General features: G+C 45.8%; 1 protein-coding gene across 1 annotated transcript in view; it reads left to right on the plus strand.

The window, feature by feature from the left end:
* The window catches only part of LOC118213993 (cilia- and flagella-associated protein 47-like), a 79,019-nt gene extending 62,873 nt beyond the window's left edge, over nucleotides 1-16,146 (plus strand). The window contains exons 56-64 of the mRNA XM_035393318.1: nucleotides 3,426-3,582; nucleotides 5,865-5,963; nucleotides 6,530-6,737; nucleotides 7,204-7,304; nucleotides 8,111-8,251; nucleotides 12,552-12,726; nucleotides 13,610-13,771; nucleotides 14,133-14,301; nucleotides 14,521-16,146. Coding sequence (XP_035249209.1) covers nucleotides 3,426-3,582; nucleotides 5,865-5,963; nucleotides 6,530-6,737; nucleotides 7,204-7,304; nucleotides 8,111-8,251; nucleotides 12,552-12,726; nucleotides 13,610-13,771; nucleotides 14,133-14,301; nucleotides 14,521-14,691 — 1,383 coding nt within the window. The 3' untranslated portion in view covers nucleotides 14,692-16,146. The remainder of the gene's footprint in view (nucleotides 1-3,425; nucleotides 3,583-5,864; nucleotides 5,964-6,529; nucleotides 6,738-7,203; nucleotides 7,305-8,110; nucleotides 8,252-12,551; nucleotides 12,727-13,609; nucleotides 13,772-14,132; nucleotides 14,302-14,520) is intronic.
* The last annotated feature ends 1,168 nt before the right edge of the window (nucleotides 16,147-17,314 follow it).

Genomic DNA, 17,314 nt, shown 5'->3' on the forward strand with positions numbered 1-17,314 from the left:
CTGCTTGATCAGCACACCGCAATAGCCCAGGACAACAGATGTACCAGCCCATTCGCATCCATAATGTGAGCTCCATAATGTTTGGGACCAAGACTTTTTTTTCTTGATTTGTTTCTGTACGCCACAATTTTAGATTTGTAACCAAACAATTCACATGTGGTTAAAGTGCAGGTGCTCAGCTTTCATTAAAATGGTATCTTATACACTTTGGTTTCACCATGTAGAAAAAAAAACTGCACTTTTATAGACAGCCCTATAGTATGTTGTTTGATTACAAATCTAAAATTTTGGAGTACAGAGCCAAATCAGGGGGAAAAAGAGAAAAAGAAAAGGCCTTTGTCCCAAACACTATGGAGCTCATCGTGTGTTGTCTCAGGCAGCCTAGCCTGGTCTATTTGTTCTAGTCATGTCACATAAATCCAACTATCCTTGTGCATGACATACTGTCTCATTATAGTTCAGATTATATGTATAATGGCATTTAATCATCATTTAAAGCACCATGCAGTAATTGGCTTCATGCTGAGCATGTCATGTATAGATAGAGTTGTTGCTAAGAGACTAAAGTCTCTGCTGATTAAGAAAAGGTATGGCACAATGCAAATAATGCAGAAAAGTTAATTGACAGGTTTTCTACATGACAGCATGCTCATTGTCAAATTATAATATGCAGCAAACAATATAACATTTTTGAACCTGCAGAAAATAGCTTAGTTGCTGATTATTCCTTTAATTATAATATGACCAGTATAAACCTGAAGTTTAGTTTGTACCATTTAAACCAAGATTAAAAGACATGGGACAAGGTTATTCAGATTCTCAAATCATGAATGGGAGCTTCAAGAGTTAATATTCAGAAAGTCCTTAATCAAGGGATCAACGTCTTTTCATTTTTGTCAACAACGTAGCAAGACAGGCACAGGTTGCTGTGTAGCAACTCCGTGTGGACTGACTGTCTTGCATGTATTCTGGGATTGGCTTGCTCCAGTCACATGCTAACATATCAGTCACCCGTTATTGGCTATCCGTGACAGTTCACATTCCAAAGATATTGAGGTCACTTGCGGTTGGGACTTCTGTTGCAAATTACTTTTGGTGTTCACTTGGGAAAATGTTATAATTTCATCACCAATTGTAATGAATAGTAGTATGCATGTGGGGCATGATCTGATGCTGGTTTTTAGAGCTGCCAAACAAGCACGTTTTTAGACACATGCATAGAGCTCATAATCCAAACAAGGTAGGAATTTTAATTAGGTAGGAATTTCAAGTAGGCATATATTGTTTCTTATTTCCTACTATATATGCAGGCCAAATATAATGTTGGCATGTATTTGTGCTTGGGGGAGGGGGAGGGGGGGGCATCCTGTACACCAAAAGAGCTCGTGTTTTTTTCTTGTTATTTTCTACACTTTTAGTCATTGTCTATAGATGTGTACTTTTGGGAAGGTTGTTACTGGATGTTGCAAGTAGGTTCGTACTGGCACAAGCCTTTTACCTTGCCATTTTGTTGGGTCACATAACTGCACCATGATGTCAGTGCCATTACTCAGGCCCCCTCCCACAGGGACATTGGGCTCAGTAAATGCAAAGTCATGCAGGGTAAATGTATTACACAGGTATGTGTATGGGGTAATGCAGTACACAGGTGTGTGTATGGGGGTAATGCAGTACACAGGTGTGTGTATGGGGGTAATGCAGTACACAGGTGTGTGTATGGGGTAATGCAGTACACAGGTGTGTGTATGGGGTAAATGGGGTAAACAGGTGTGTGTATGGGGTAATGCAGTAAACAGGTGTGTGTATGGGGTAATGCAGTACACATGTGTGTGTATGGGGTAAATGTGGTACACAGGTGTGTGTATGGGGTAATGCAGTACACAGGTGTGTGTATGGGGTAAATGTGGTACACAGGTGTGTGTATGGGGTAAATGGGGTAAACAGGCGTGTGTATGGGGTAAATGGGGTACAGGTGTGTGTATGGGGTAAATGTGGTAAACAGGCGTGTGTATGGGGTAAATGTGTTAGACAGGTGTGTGTATGGGGTAATGCAGTACACAGGTGTGTGTATGGGGTAAATGTGGTACACAGGCATGTGTATGGGGTAAATGGGGTAAACAGGCGTGTGTATGGGGTAAATGGGGTAAACAGGCGTGTGTATGGGGTAAATGGGGTAAACAGGCGTGTGTATGGGGTAAATGTGGTACACAGGCATGTGTATGGGGTAAATGGGGTAAACAGGCGTGTGTATGGGGTAAATGGGGTAAACAGGCATGTGTATGGGGTAAATGGGGTACAGGTGTGTGTATGGGGTAAATGGGGTAAACAGGTAAATACGAATATCAGCAGGTAAATGAGCTGTTTGGAGTCGGCACTTAGAGGGTGAATTTAGTGCTCTACTCAGCACTGTCTACCTCAGCACCTTTTCTACCTGAATCAGCCCTGAGTAGCTGTGCCTCAGTTGGGGGTGTGTGTGTGTGTGTTTGTGAAAGAGAGAGAGAGAGAGAGAGAGAATGTGTGTGTGTGAGAGAGACTGTGAGAGTGTGTGCGATTGTGTGTGTGTGTGTGTGTGTGTGTGTGAGAGAGAGAGTGTGTGACAGTGAGAGTGTGTGTGTGTGGGTTAGTGTACATATGCTTGACTGTGTGTGCGTGTGCGTGTGCGTGTGCGCATGTGTGTGTGTGAGGGGCTGTAGGCACACTGAGCTCAGCAACTGTACATTTAAACCCAGTGAATCACGTTTAGTGCTCATCTGATCATTTGTTACATCTGATGCCTGCCTATGCTAGTTATCTCCTCAAACTGCTGAATCTTACACACACATACACACACGCAAACATACATACACACAGACACACAGATACATAGAAACACAGACACATACAGGTACATGTGCATGCAGCACATACAAACACTCTTTCTCTCTCTCACGCACGCACACATGGACACACATATATAGACATACACACATTACATTACATTACATTATAGGCATTTAGCAGACGCTCTTATCCAGAGCGACGTACAACCAGTGCATAGGTTTCATGATGTAGAGGCGCAAAAGAAACACTAGAGTGAAGTAATGCATGCACAACCACATATAGAAACACATGGTGCAGTACATAATGATTTATCCTACAGCTGGGCAATGTCCTCGATCATCACTCATGTATGTATTCAGAACACATGCTGTGTGTATAACGTATACTGTATGGCAGGTGTACCCTTTAAGGCATCAGATCACCAAACACCTGATTAGAATGTTCTTTAACTGCGCATTCTAATGGTGATGTAACAATCACTACTGGTAATTGAAAGCAGTGGTTTTCTAGAACACTGATTTTCAATTTAGAAAAAAAAAAAAATAGAACGTTCCTAAAAACCTCCTCTCCAAAGGGTTGACGATCCTGCCCTTCCCGTTCCCCAGCTGGGCGAGTGGGTTTTCCTGCTGTCCGGGACGGGCGTGGCTCCGGGGTCCATGGAGCCCCTCTCCGTCGCCAGTAGAGTGGGATCCCACTCCTCCCTCATCCTGCCGTTCAGGAACCCCATGGAGGACGAGGTGGTGCTTCACGTCTTCCTCACAGGTGATTCCCTTCCCCTCGCCTCACACAGCTTAAACGCGCACGACAGACCCAGGCAAATTAAATCTGGAATTAACGTGCAAATAACTTTTATAAATAGCATTACCTCACCGCCACAGTTAACACCACCCACCCGACACAGCTTTTTACTAACCTGACGCAAGGTATGCTTCTCCAGCACAGGTGAAAGGCCTTGACACAGTTAAGCCAACGGCATGGGTAGTCATTTCCCCGACACAGGTTTTCCTCTGATTGAGATTGCAACAGATACGAAGGTACGGGTCCAGGTACGCAATCCATAAATCCTCCCTGCCTGTGTTCTTACTAGTGGTCATTAAAGAGCAGTGAGCACTAATTCAGCATCCCTTCCCCACTGGCTCTCCGGATTTCCCCTGTGCTCTGAGCAGCATCCGTGGAAACCCGCCAAATCCCTCTGAATGTGTGTGTGTTGTCCTGCTCTAATCTCGCCCGGTTCGGAGGACATTATTCGGATGTGTAGTTCTGAACTGAAACTCCGGTATTACACTGCACCCCCCACCCCCCACCCCCCCGCACATTATCCCTGGCCTTACATCTACACTCCCTCTGCTGGGTATCGTCATATGTGAGCAGAACATACGAAGAGATTCTGCGGACAGACATACTGTACATCCACAATCATACAGACCAGCAGCAGTGACTGTCATTGTTTAGTATGGGTGCATTTGAACCCCTGAGATATGACCCCATCAGTGCTTTGGATCTGTTTGTAACTGTGAAAGAGATATGAAAAATAAGCCCATTTAATGAATCTGAATTCTTAATTGATTGGAATAATTACTTGCAAACTGTTGCCTTATATTTAAATGGGTTACTGTTATTTTGTAGCTATAAACCGTAGTTTAATTCAGTAATCAAACAAAGGTGATCAGGATCTGATTAGAGAGTTTTTTTCCGAGCTCTCTAGCTTCGTTTGTGAATCGTTTCCTTTTATTCTGGCTCCTTCTTTATGTTAAACACTGTTGATTATCCCACAATGAATTATTCAGCAGTGGTGCTAAATAAATGCCACTTTGTCTAATTTTGATCAATAATAATAATAATAATAATGTTGTTGATATTGATGTGGTGTAATTGCATATGGTACTTCTGGTTTTAAACTCTCTATGGTTTACTGATCAGTGTGTATCTCCGAATATTGTAGATTTTACTGTAATTGGACAGTGGTGACATAAATACTTACTGGATGGTTTAAGGGGCATACTGACACACATTTGTAAGGGACAAACAGTGGCTGACCAAAGATGTCGAGAGAACACAAGGTGGCAAGAGATGATGATTGCTTGTGTAAGGTGCAGTGGGTGAGAGAGATTGTGCATGACAAGATAGTATAGCGAGTCTATAGTAAAGGCCTCCAAGGGGCAGTTCTGTATCTTAAATTCTGTTCAGTCTTGGCTGGCCGCCATTTTGTGCAGTGCATGCCACAATGCATTTTTTCTGGGTAGGATGAGGAATGTGAGAAGCAGTTATTTTTTGCGGGCTGAGGTTGGGGGGCGGGGGGGTGTTCTCCTGGTCCCCCAGAAAGCAGAAAACTGGTGTGAGTGTGGTTCTTTAGCACAAGTGACGTGATCTTGTCTCGCAATAGATTTACCGGTGGAAAGTGTCAGAAAGCGCGGATGTATGTGTGTGCTTCAGCTTATATATAATTGACAGTCAAAGTCAAATAGTGAGTCAAATTACCCCATCAGGAAGGAAGAGCTGTCTTTGTTTGCAGTAGTCAGTTCTGTCAAATCCTTTGTATTGGATTAGTTTCAGTCCACGGTTTTTGTTGCATGAGAAATTATTGCGTGTGTTTTCCCGGCAGATTGACTTATCGTTCAGCTTCAGGTCACTGGTCCATTTATCTGCTGGCTGAGACTTCAGTCAGTTGGTTAATTGGATGGGTTTATTATAGATCTCTGAGACCAGATGTTTCTGCTCTGATATATTTCTGCTGCTTCTTTAATAAGCAGGATGAACATGTAACGTGTGGAGGCTTCTGACATGTGAGCCTGTGAAAATTGTAAGTGGTTTGATTTGCCTGTCCCACCAGTTGACTAGAGCAAAATACACCTTAACTATATGGGCTTTAGGCCTGGTTGGTTGGATATACATTGCATAGGCTTCAGGGCCTGGTGGTTGGGTATGTATTACATTGGCTTCAGGGCTGGGTGGTTGTATATATATTACATTGGCTTCAGGGCCGGTTTGTTGGGCATATATTACATGGGCTTCATGGTTGGTTGTGTATGTACGTTTTGTTGCAGATGAAGAGCAAAGCTTGAGCACCCTACACCCCTCAGTCCTGGGACAGTCCCATGAGTGCATGACAAAGGCCTTCAGCATTCCGCTACGAAAGACACAAGGTGTGTTCCTCTTTTTCCTGTTCTTCCTCTCCCTTTCACCTCTCTCCTCATTCGTCTTCCTGTACCCGGGCCCTACGCTCACATTTTTTTCCCCAAAGGGCACATGCGCTCCTAAGTTGACAAATGTAGGAGCACACTAATGCATCCCTGTTAGTAGGCGTGCTCCTGAATGATTCTTAGAGTTAGCACATTATCAATTGTCAGGAGCAAGTGCTCCTAAAATGGGAGCACTCTAGAGCTCTGTTTACCCATCCTCCTTCACACTGTCCCTCATGCTCCTCTGACCTTTAACCTTTATCCTCTAGAGCAGGGCTACTCAACTCCAGGTCCTGCAGGCCTCAGTGTCTCTGCAGGTATTTGCTCCAACCATACGCTACACCACCTGATTTCACTTTGGAGCTAACTACCTGGAGCGAGGAGGTATAAAATAATTGGTGTAGTGCATGGTTGGAGCAAATCCCTGCAGCCCTCCGGACCTGGAGTTGAGTAGCCCTGCTCTTAAGCATTCTCCCCTTGTCTGCCCCTGTGTGTGCCCCCTACCCCCCCACCCCCCCTCCCGCCACCAGGTATCACTCTAGCTCCAGAGGCCACCCTGGACGTGCCAGTGGTGTTCACCCCAGACTCCATGCAGCGGTACTCTGCCTGGGTAGTCATCCTAATGGAGCCAAGAAATGGACAGAGCTGGAACCCTGATAGGCTGAGGGAGCAAGAGGGCGGGGCTACCAGCGAATGGGGTGGAGAGGGGGCGGAGCTCACTGATAATCAGCAGGACAGGTGAGACATCATACGGTCCTTGAGAGTTAAACTGTTTAGTCCTTTATCACATAAACAGAAAAGCAGTCTTCATTATATCACTGCTTATTGAGTTGACCTTGCCGGAAAAAAACAGCAGCGACTATCTTCAGAACAGCATAGGAGTTTGGGAGACAGCTGCAGCCATTCCTTCCTTCCCTCTGTGTGATAGTTATCGCCGTGTATCTCTGGTTGCGTCAGGTACAGTATCGCAGTGTCACCCTACGAGCGATAGAGGGGTATCATTGTGCAACTCTGTGCGATATGCTGTCACTGAATCTCTTGTGTTATTGATACAGTATCGCTGCGTCTCAGTATGTGATATTTATTTTCTTGTCTCCTCCGTAAAGGATGGGTATCTGTGTATCTTTGTGTATGATATGTCGCGGCGTCTGTGTGCGCGCGATAGGCGTAGCATCAGTGTGTCTCTGTTTATCTCGAGTGACAGGTCTCTTGGTGTGGCAGCGGAGCCCGCCAGTCCGCGGGCGATTCGCTGGGTGTACCCCGTCCATGGCATCCCCGAGGCTGTGCTTGGCCCCTCCCACCCAGGTGAGTGCCCCTGCAGTCGAGGAGCGGCCATCATTGAGGGGGATGGGACTTGGGAGTCACCTGTCTCTGCATTGTGTGAGAGTTAAAGCTCTCCTCAGAGTGTTCAGCCTGCATCCATAAACAGATGACAGTGTCTACAGATAAAAAAAGATATGTGTCCATCTTTCCAAAAAAAAGGACAGTTTTCATTGCTTCTGTACAGTTGTGGTCAGCTTCTCTACAGAATTGTTTCCATATGGTCTCTCTCCAGCTTTTATGAGGAGTCTGTGTATGGTCTCTCTAAAGATTTTATGAGGAGTCTGTGTATGGTCTCTCTAAAGATTTTATGAGGAGTCTGTGTATGGTCTCTAAAGATTTTATGAGGAGTCTGTGTATGGTCTCTCTAAAGATTTTATGAGGAGTCTGTGTATGGTCTCTCTAAAGATTTTATGAGGAATCTGTGGATGGTCTCTCTCCATCTTTTACGAGGAGTCTCTGTATGGTCTCTCTTCAGCCTTTATGAGGCGTCTGTGGATGGTCTCTCTACAGCTTGTATGAGAAGTCTCTGTGTGGTCTCTCTCCAGCTGTTATCAGGTGTCTCTGCGTGGTCTCTCTCCAGCTGTTATCAGGAGTTTCTGTGTGGTCTCTCTCCAGCTTTTATGAGGAGTCTCTGTATGGTTTCTCTTCAGGTTTACAAGGTGTCTCTGTGTGGTCTCTCTCCAGCTGTTATCAGGAGTTTCTGTGTGGTCTCTCTCCATCTTTTATGAGGAGTCTCTGTATGGTTTCTCTTCAGGTTTACAAGGTGTCTCTGTGTGGTCTCTCTCCAGATGTTATCAGGTGTCAGGCTCGGTGCCGCGTGGAGGAGCGTCTGGACGTGCAGCTGACGGGGTGTGTGCCGGGGCCATCGGCCGCCCCCGTGGCCCGAGAGCAGGCTGGCGGCGAGCGCAGCGTGGCTCCAGCGGGACCAGGTGGGGGCTAACCGCGGGTCTGGCTGCCTGTGTTGTGTTTGAGAGAGATAGAGACATGCGAAACCCAGCACAGCCTGCGCCCAGCAGAGAGAGAGAGAGAGAGAAAGAGAGAGAGAGAGGGGGGGGATTCAACTGTGAAATCCTGAATGCGATTCTGGCGATTAGACACGCTTATCGCAGGGTCTGTGCAAACAGACGGGATCCCAGTCCACCGCTGTAAACATTTTAGAAATGTAGACTTTATGTGTGTTCGCTAAATTAAGTGGTCTCCGAAGCCCTGGCGCTATCGTTGCCTGTTGTGACATTTATCAAGCAAAGCTTTTGCAGCATCCTAGCATTGGCTGCAGTCCATCTGTTTCAGATAGTTGTTGTTATCCAGAATGGAAGGTCAACTTTTAACCAGAAAATAAAAAGAATTCTATGTTAAATCCCCAGAGCAGACCAAAATACACGAGGAAATGTTTAATCTGTCTGTTTTTACTGGCCAGCACTAGTGTTAAGTTTGCCAAAAATCACAGTTGAATGTGAACATATCGTTGTCAGTCACCCTGTGTGAAATAACATGCTGACAAGCTGTATTCATCATGACCTAAATAAGAAAATTTGAAAATGTCTTCTGGGTGTCCCTATGTGGGAACTGTGTCTACATATCACACACACACACACACACACACACACACTCTTAAAAACACAGGCACACTTACACAAAACATGAACGCACACACGTTCAAGATTCAGGAACCTTGCGTGCTCTCCAGAATCGAAGGGTTGCATGCACAAATTCCAGAATCAGGAAACAATACAAACACAATCCAGAATCAGGTATGTATACACACTACAGGCCTGCTAAAGCAGCAGGGTAATTAGTTGGTATGGTATTGGGTGAAACAGTAAAATTTAGTACAGGGCTGTCCAACCCTGTTCCCGGGAATCTACCAGCCTATTGGTTTTCTCTCCTGCCCTATAAAAAGCACACCTCATTCGACAGCTAGAGATGTCATTGATCTGCTAATGGGTAGAATCAGCTGTGCTAAATCAGGGTTGAAAAGAAAACCCGCAGGATGGTAGATCGCCAGCAACAGAGTTGGGCAGCCCTCAGTATTTACTCAGTATAATAAAATAAAGTAATTTCTTCTTTGCCTGCCGTCTGGTGCCGTGCTTGCAGACAGAGGGGCTGCTCAACCCTTTTTTTTTTTTTTAACGCAGGGCTGCCTTGGAATCTCTCCCACTCCGCACCGCTGCAGCTGGGTGTTTATGGATGATGCCTGTCTTTGCGGTTTTAAGGATAGACATTAAAGCGCGAGAGTGTTTGTGCCGTTCGCCGGCGCGCCGGAGACCGCGCTTCCCAGGATGCCTGGGGAATGTGACACCGCGCGGCGAGGGCACCGGCGCCCTGCGCTGACGGGCAGCCGCGAGCCGCGAGACGTTCATAGCAACCGGGCTATTTTTATTTGGCAGCTCGGGAAACGGAATAAGGGAGAGCTGCCGGCGTTCCCCCCCTTACCCCCCCCCCCCCCCCCCGGGGCTAAATAAAAGGCGAAAACACGGCGGAGTAGCGGTCATTAGACGCCCCGGGGTCTGGGCCGGGAGCCCTGCCTGTGAGGCATCTGCTGCAGCTGGTCAGGGCCGGTTGGCGGCCTTGCAGCTGCGGGGGGAGCTGGGGGAGAGGTCTGAGGTGCTGGTTTAAAAAGGGGTGGGGTGGGGGGGGGGGGGGGCTGGGGGAGAGGTCTGAGGTGCTGGTTTAAAAAGGGGATGGGGGGGTGTGGAGGGAGCTGAGGGAGAGGTTTGAGGTGCTGGTTTATAAAGGGGACGGGGGGTGTGGAGGGAGCTGGGGGAGAGGTCTGAGGCGCTGGTTTAAAAAGGGGGGGGGGAGAGCTGGGGCTGGGGGAGAGGTTTGAGGCGCTTGTTTAAAAGGCGGGGGGTATGGAAGGAGCTGGGGGAGATGTTTGAGGCGCTGGTTTAAAAGGGGACAGGGGGTGGGTGTGGAGGGAGCTGGGGGAGAGGTTTGAGGCACTGGTTTAAAGGCGGGGGGGGGGGGGGGTTGGGCTGGGGGGGCTGGTGTGCTCGTCTGCATTGTGGGCCTCATTAGTCCAGAGCTGTAAGCAGCCTTCAGAGAGCCCTCTCTGTTTGGACAGGACCATCCTTCAGCAGCGGCCAGGCTGATTAGGCAGCCCGTCCCTCTGTGTCACGGTGCAGTGGAGCGTAGCGCTGGCTAAACAGAGCGGGGGCCTGAAACCCACACTGTGGGGGGGGCGGGGGGCGGGGGGGGGGGGGCACAAGGCCTGGTTCTGAACCTGTCCTCTCAGGACTTCAGACCCAAAGGACTGCATGCTACAGTTCGATAAGTTAAATGCTTAGAGTCACAGTCAGAGTCGGTGTTAGGGTGAATATTGGTGTCTGAGTCAATGTTATGGCTAGTGTTGTGATTGGAAAGAGTGAGGGTTAGTCAGTTTAGTTTCCGTTTGATCATACTGTATAATTTTGTGTTGTAATGTTCATAGGTATATTAAGCAAATTTTATCCATGGTACTATTCAAATAAGTTTTATTGTTTATAATGTTTTTCTAAGGCTGTTTTTTGAAGAAGTTAAAATCATCATCTTCAGGTCACATACTTTTAATACATTTTTGTATTATTCTTTTTCTACAGCCATAGCACAACTACATGTAGAGATCTCAGATCACTGATCTTTTTCTTCACTAGTTATCTCAGAACATCAAGCTGTTCTTACACTAGAGATCTCTAAACAGTCATCTAAGAGTACATTGGGCAGTTACTATACTAGTGATTTCAGAACACTGAGCTGTTCCTATACTAGTGATTTCAGAACACTGAGCTGTTCCTACACTAGTGATTTGAGTGCACTGAGCTGTTCCTATACTAGTGATCTCAGAACACTGTGCTGTTCCTATACCAGTGATCTCAGAACACTGAGCTGTTCCTATACTAGTGATCTCAGAACACTGAGCTGTTCCTACACTAGTGATCTCAGAACACTGAGCTGTTCCTATACTAGTGATCTCAGAACACTGAGCTGTTCCTACACTAGTGATCTCAGAACACTGAGCTGTTCCTATACTAGTGATCTCAGAACACTGAGCTGTTCCTACACTAGTGATCTCAGAACACTGAGCTGTTCCTACACTAGTGATCTCAGAACACTGAGCTGTTCCTACACTAGTGATCTCAGAACACTGAGCTGTTCCTACACTAGTGATCTGAGTGCACTGAGCTGAACAAATGTCGTGTTAGCCACATGCATTCTGTTAGGCTGTCCTGGAGCCTACTCTGGGGAAAAGCACTGCACTTCAGCAGTCTATTCTTCCTTAGCTGGCTCACATCCAATCAGATTGGGATGCTTTATAATGGTCAATAAAGGGGTGAAAGTGTGAAATTAAGGGAAGGTTTCGGCCCTTCTGGGCAAGACCCATTGTAATGAGTCAGTATTGATTAGACTAGGTGAGGCCTATTGTAATGAGTCACTATTGATCAGAAGCAGAAAGGCCTGAGGAGTCTGTGTGGGCTGCCCAGGGGTTTGGAGTCGGGAATAAGGGCCCTGAAATGTGGTCGGATTCGCTGCAAAACCATATTTTTTAACGGGGAAATCCAGCCTTAGTCACTGCAGGCAGTGCTATTAATGGGAAAATGTAATTGAATTCACTGCATGCGGCACTGTTAATGGGGAAGTCTAATCTAGTTCACTGCAGTGTAGAAAGTGCTAGGACTGGCCAAATGGATCATTCACAGCAAGCAATGATGGAAACAGGGAAACTGGTCTGTTTGATGATTGTCTCAAATCGCATTCACTTTATTGGCTGTTGAGTAGAAGGGATAAAAGCGTGATGAGCAATTTAAAGGTCACTGGTCTTCTATTTTTCCGACAATCTTCTGGAAGATTATAATTTAAAATGCCAGTGGTAACAGTGTTTTTAGCAAGTTAGGAGATTTGTGAAAATTGGCTCAAATTCTTTTTCATGTTTGAGATGCAAATTGAGATGTAAATGAGGCCTTCCAAATTGAAATATACACAAACACGCACACACACGGGCACGCTCTCCTCTCTCTTTCTCACACACACACACACCAACACATACACACACACACACACACACACTCACTCTCATCCTCACCCTCACTTTCATACAGAAATACACTTGCATGTACACTCTGTATTTTTTCAGTGTTTATTTTTTGTTATATTATGCTGCACACGATGTCTGTATATATTTGTCTGTATCATCTGTGTGTGCATGTATGTGCATGTGTGTGTGTCTGTGTGTGTGTGCCTGCCTATACACAGGCTCCAGGTCGATGCAGGAGGACTTCCTGTATGAGATTCGATTTGAGAAAGAGGAGGGGCGGGCCCAGCTGGAACATTGCATTGCTTTGTCTCTCCTGGGGTGTGAACGAGACCCCCAGTCTGGCATCGTCACCCTCTCCTTCAGCATTGTGTTTGCCCCCTGCAAGCCCACCAGGTAAACTGCAGTTCTCAGCTGAAAGCTAATTACATTTCAGAAGTTCATGTGCCTTGTTTTGTGCTGTTGTGTGTGTGTGTGTGTGTGTGTATAAATTAGAGCAAAATGTGTGATAATGATCTGGTAATTATGCCAAATTCCCATAATTCAGCTTGCCACTGGTTGCACTGCAACTTGTAAGAAACTTACCATGTGTGAATCCCTTTCAAAAGAATTGTAATATCCCTATGTATCACTGCATATACTTTATTAAGTGCCTCTAATGAGGTGGAAAAATGCTTGTTGCACGTTATTAATTATACACAGTTGATTCGGGATCCGGGTATGTAATGTAGACAGGGAGAAATGTAGACTGCACAACATTTATGTGTGAGATATGATTATTATGAGTGCATAAGTTATGTGCAGATGGGGAGAATGCACACAGTAATGAGAGGGTTTGTGAGCAGAATCACTATAAGAGCTGTATTTCCAGAGAACAACGTGGCGGGAGCCCCAGGCTCACCCATAATCCTCATCAAATCAGTAGAACATAGGAAACGATTTTTAATAATTGTGACTCCGTTTATTTTGGAGTGTGTGCATGTGAGAGAGCATTTGTACAGCTGTGTGTGTGTGTGTGTATGTGTGTCTGAGAGAGAGAGGGAGAGAGGGAGGGAGTATGTGTACAGTAGAGGTGCTGTGTGTGTGTGTGTGTGTGTGTGAGAGAGAGAGAGAGAGAGGGAGGGAGTATGTGTACAGTAGAGGCGCTGTGTGTGTGAGAGAGTGTGTACAGTAGAGTCGCTGTGTGTGAGAGTGTGTACAGTAGAGGCGATGTGTGTGAGAGAGTGTGTACAGTACTGCTGGTCTGGCTTGTATAACAGAGCCCCTCCCTCTCCCACAGGTGTGCAGCAGAAGTAGCGGTTCAGTGCATCACTGGCGGACTCTGGAAATTTCCCATCATGCTCATCTCCACAGAGCCGCAGGTAGATGATGTCATCAACATAGAAGCAGCAGGCCTGAATAAGACATCGGGAGTGGGTTTCCGACTCACTAGCCAATCCAGGTGAGCTCACCTTTCCCACGTATCTGTTTGTGTGTGCAATGTGTGGCGGTTTGTAGTGTAACTGTGGGTTTGTGTGGCGGTTTATAGTGTAACTGTGGGTCTGTTTGGCGGTTTGTAGTGTAACTGTGGGTCTGTGTGGTGGTTTGTAGTGTAACTGTGGGTCTGTTTGGCGGTTTGTAGTGTAACTGTGGGTCTGTGTGGTGGTTTGTAGTGTAACTGTGGGTCTGTGTGGCGGTTTGTAGTGTAACTGTGGGTCTGTGTGGCGGTTTGTAGTGTAACTGTGGGTCTGTGTGGCGGTTTGTAGTGTAACTGTGGGTCTGTGTGGCGGTTTGTAGTGTAACTGTGGGTCTGTGTGACTCAGGTACCCAGAACCCTTCACTGCACGCTTGTTGCCAGGCAGCGGGCCTGAGTTCCAGGTGACTCCTCAGTCAGGAGAGCTCCTTCCTGTGGGCTCACCTGGCACCCTCCTCACCGTTACCTTCACCCCCAGCATGTACAGCAAAAGACACCAGGCAACGCTGCTCGTGCAGGTGAGTCCCTAGCAACACAGGTGGCCCTGAGGGTCTGGGGGCCACAGAGTGTGATGTCATAGTCACTGCAGGAAAGAATGGAGGGGCTTCTCCATTTTGATTCTGTGGTAAGTTAACATCGCACCTGTGATTTTACCGGCGGCAAAGTAAGAATATGTGTGCGTATTCAAGCTCTCGTTGATTGACAGATGAATGACAGCTGTGTGTGTCCTCCACCAGACGGCAGACATGCAGTGGACCTATGAGGTCAACGGGGTACTTCCAGTCTACACTCCTCCCTCTCCTGTGTCCGTCAAGGCCAAAGGATCCAACAAGCTCCGCCCCTCGGGGGCGCGCCAGCAGGACGTCCTGCAGCAAAACCTTCAGGGTCCAGCCGCTGCAGCCAAATGAACCCATCGGTGCCCTGTCCCTCACACCCACAATCATATAAACCCCCGTTCCCCATTGGCTGTGTTCTCTTGGGTAGTAGAGTGTAGCCAGTTTGTCTGTTAGTTAGTGGTCACTTGAATGGGGTCCAGTCAAACAGCAGGTTGCCAAGGAACCTTTTCCTCCAGTGACCTTACGCGTATCTCCTGTCCTCGCTGTGCAGTACACATCTCCCTCCGAAACTATCGGCTCCTTTACAGGACACAGACCCCAAAGCAGTCTCATTCTAAACAATCACAGCATCCCAGCTGTCAGTACCGAGAAAAACAGTGTTTCAGGTGTAACAGTGTTTTCACTTGTTAAAGGAGTCACAGGTCTCCTATCCTTTTTTCAAAGAGACAATTATAGGGATCCAATCCTTCATTAGAGCCAATCACAGCGTTCCAGTTCTTCATTACCTAATTCAGTGATCCAGTCCTGCATTATAGTGAATCACAGTGTTCCAATGCTGCATTACACTGAATCACAGTGTTCCAATTCTTCATTACCAAGAATCAGAGTGTTTCAATATTAGTTTTCCTAGAATCATTAGTTCCATCATACCCACCTCACCACAAGGCCAGGCTGACATGTAGTGAGCTGGGCACAGTCATTTTGTGAGAGGGAAGATTGGAGACATAGCATAGTGTAAGATTTTTTTTTTTTTTAAAAGAAGGTATTTTTCCCAGTAGCAGTATCTTGGTCCTGATCGAACACACGCTGTCGCAAGGGGTGGTCTTGTCACCGTGGCAGCATTTCATTTCTCATTAAAGCTTAATCTCTCTTAACCCTTCTGCGTTCCTCCTCTCTGCAGCGTTTGTGCAAATGGCGGCAGTAAAGCAGAGAGCCTGAGAAAGTCCACCGCGTCCCCGTAACTGATGATCTGATCATCTTAAACCGTTTAAACGGCAGTTAGCCTCCCATTAAGGACAAGCCAAACACTGTGTCAGCAGAAGAGCCAGGGAGAGAAGGGTGGAGAAGGGGAGAGGAAGAGAAGAAGGGACAGAAATCGTGTGAAGGAGGAGTGGGGAAAAGGGAAAGAGAGAGAAAGACCAACATAGAGAGGCAGTTTGGATAAAAACCGCTGCAGGACTCACAGTGGCAGCGAATTAAAAAAAAAAAGTTTTTTAAAAAGAACCACAAAGATCTGAAATCAAGAGTTCTGCCAAAAGTTGCTGTTACGGATTATTTAAATACTGGTTAAGGTAATTTAATTAATTTAGAGGGGGAAATATGAAATTTCTTTTTTAATATTGTTTTGGCCAACATGGTGACTGAAATAACCAAAAATGTCTGCTTCCATTTTGCCAAATCGTCTTTCTACATTTTGGGAGTTGTTTTTTGATGCACATATGGAATTAAGAGCAATGATTGTTGTACCTGAGAAATTAATAACTTTTTTTGCAACATAAAAAACATTAAAAAAACGAAAGAAAACAATTTGTGCAGTGTCTATGAAGGAGCTTTAAAAAGCTATTTTGAGTGTATTAAGCATATTGCTAAATAAAATAAAAAACTTGAAATGAAATATTAAAGTTTTATTGGACAAAGTTTTTACTGGACAAAATATTTTTTTACAAATGTCCAGATATATGTACATTTTAAGTCTTAAATTCGTTTTCAGCATTGATATAAAAAAATACTTACTCATATATGCCAACAGGTACAGTTCACAAACGGGATTGAAAATATTGTTTAAATTCAGGATTGCCCCGCTGTTTGGAAAACTGAAAATAAACTTAGTGGAAAATTATTCTGGAAATGATTCTGCCGCTCCTCGTGAAGCGGAATACCCTCCGTGGCTCCCGGACTCTTATGACATCATTTGTCAGCGGAAATTTCTGAAGAGTGAAAACAAGTCGGAACGCAAGCAGCACATAAGGGTATTGCGCTCATCCAGGGAATTACGGAACAAGACAAATGAACACGCTTTGCATTTTTAAAAAGCGCTTTGAGCGCCTTTCACAGTGAACACAGGCTGTGCTCAGCCGACTAGACAACGCGGGTTCAAGTCTGGGTTAGGCTATTATCACTGGGAGTCTGGGGGGGGGCGGGACACAGTTGGCTTCATCCATCCTGGGGGTAGAGTGCGTTTAAATTCGGTGCGGCTTAATGATGCACCGGGCAGCCACCGGAGAAGGGTCGTCATCCGTCAGATTCTCATTCTGGTTCGGATCCTAGTTCTCCTGCAGTACTGCGTGTCCTGGCCTGTTGCATGGGCCTTGCAGCTGAGAGAACTGGAGAATTGCATGCCCTTCAGCAGTAGTGTTCATTGTGCCTGAGTGGGTGGGATTGGTGAGACAGTAGGTAACCAATTATTATATAGGTGTTTTAATAATATTCAGTCGTTTTTTTCAATACAAACTTAAAATGGGCAGACAGTTTGAGAACTATATATCACAATTATAATTATATGTGCTTTTTTGGTTGTGTAGAATAGTGTGTAGATCAATGGTTTAGGAAATGGTCTTGTAGCAATGGAGTCATTGGCTTGATGCACTGCCCCTGAGTAAGGAACAGAATTCCATCAGTAATTTGCCAGATTATTAAAAAAAAAAAAAAAAAAAACCCTAAAAACTGCAACTTCCTATATCATAATGTCTGTAAG

The sequence above is a fragment of the Anguilla anguilla genome, chromosome 15 (assembly GCF_013347855.1).
Source record: "Anguilla anguilla isolate fAngAng1 chromosome 15, fAngAng1.pri, whole genome shotgun sequence".
In the NCBI taxonomy this organism is placed as follows: domain Eukaryota; kingdom Metazoa; phylum Chordata; class Actinopteri; order Anguilliformes; family Anguillidae; genus Anguilla; species Anguilla anguilla.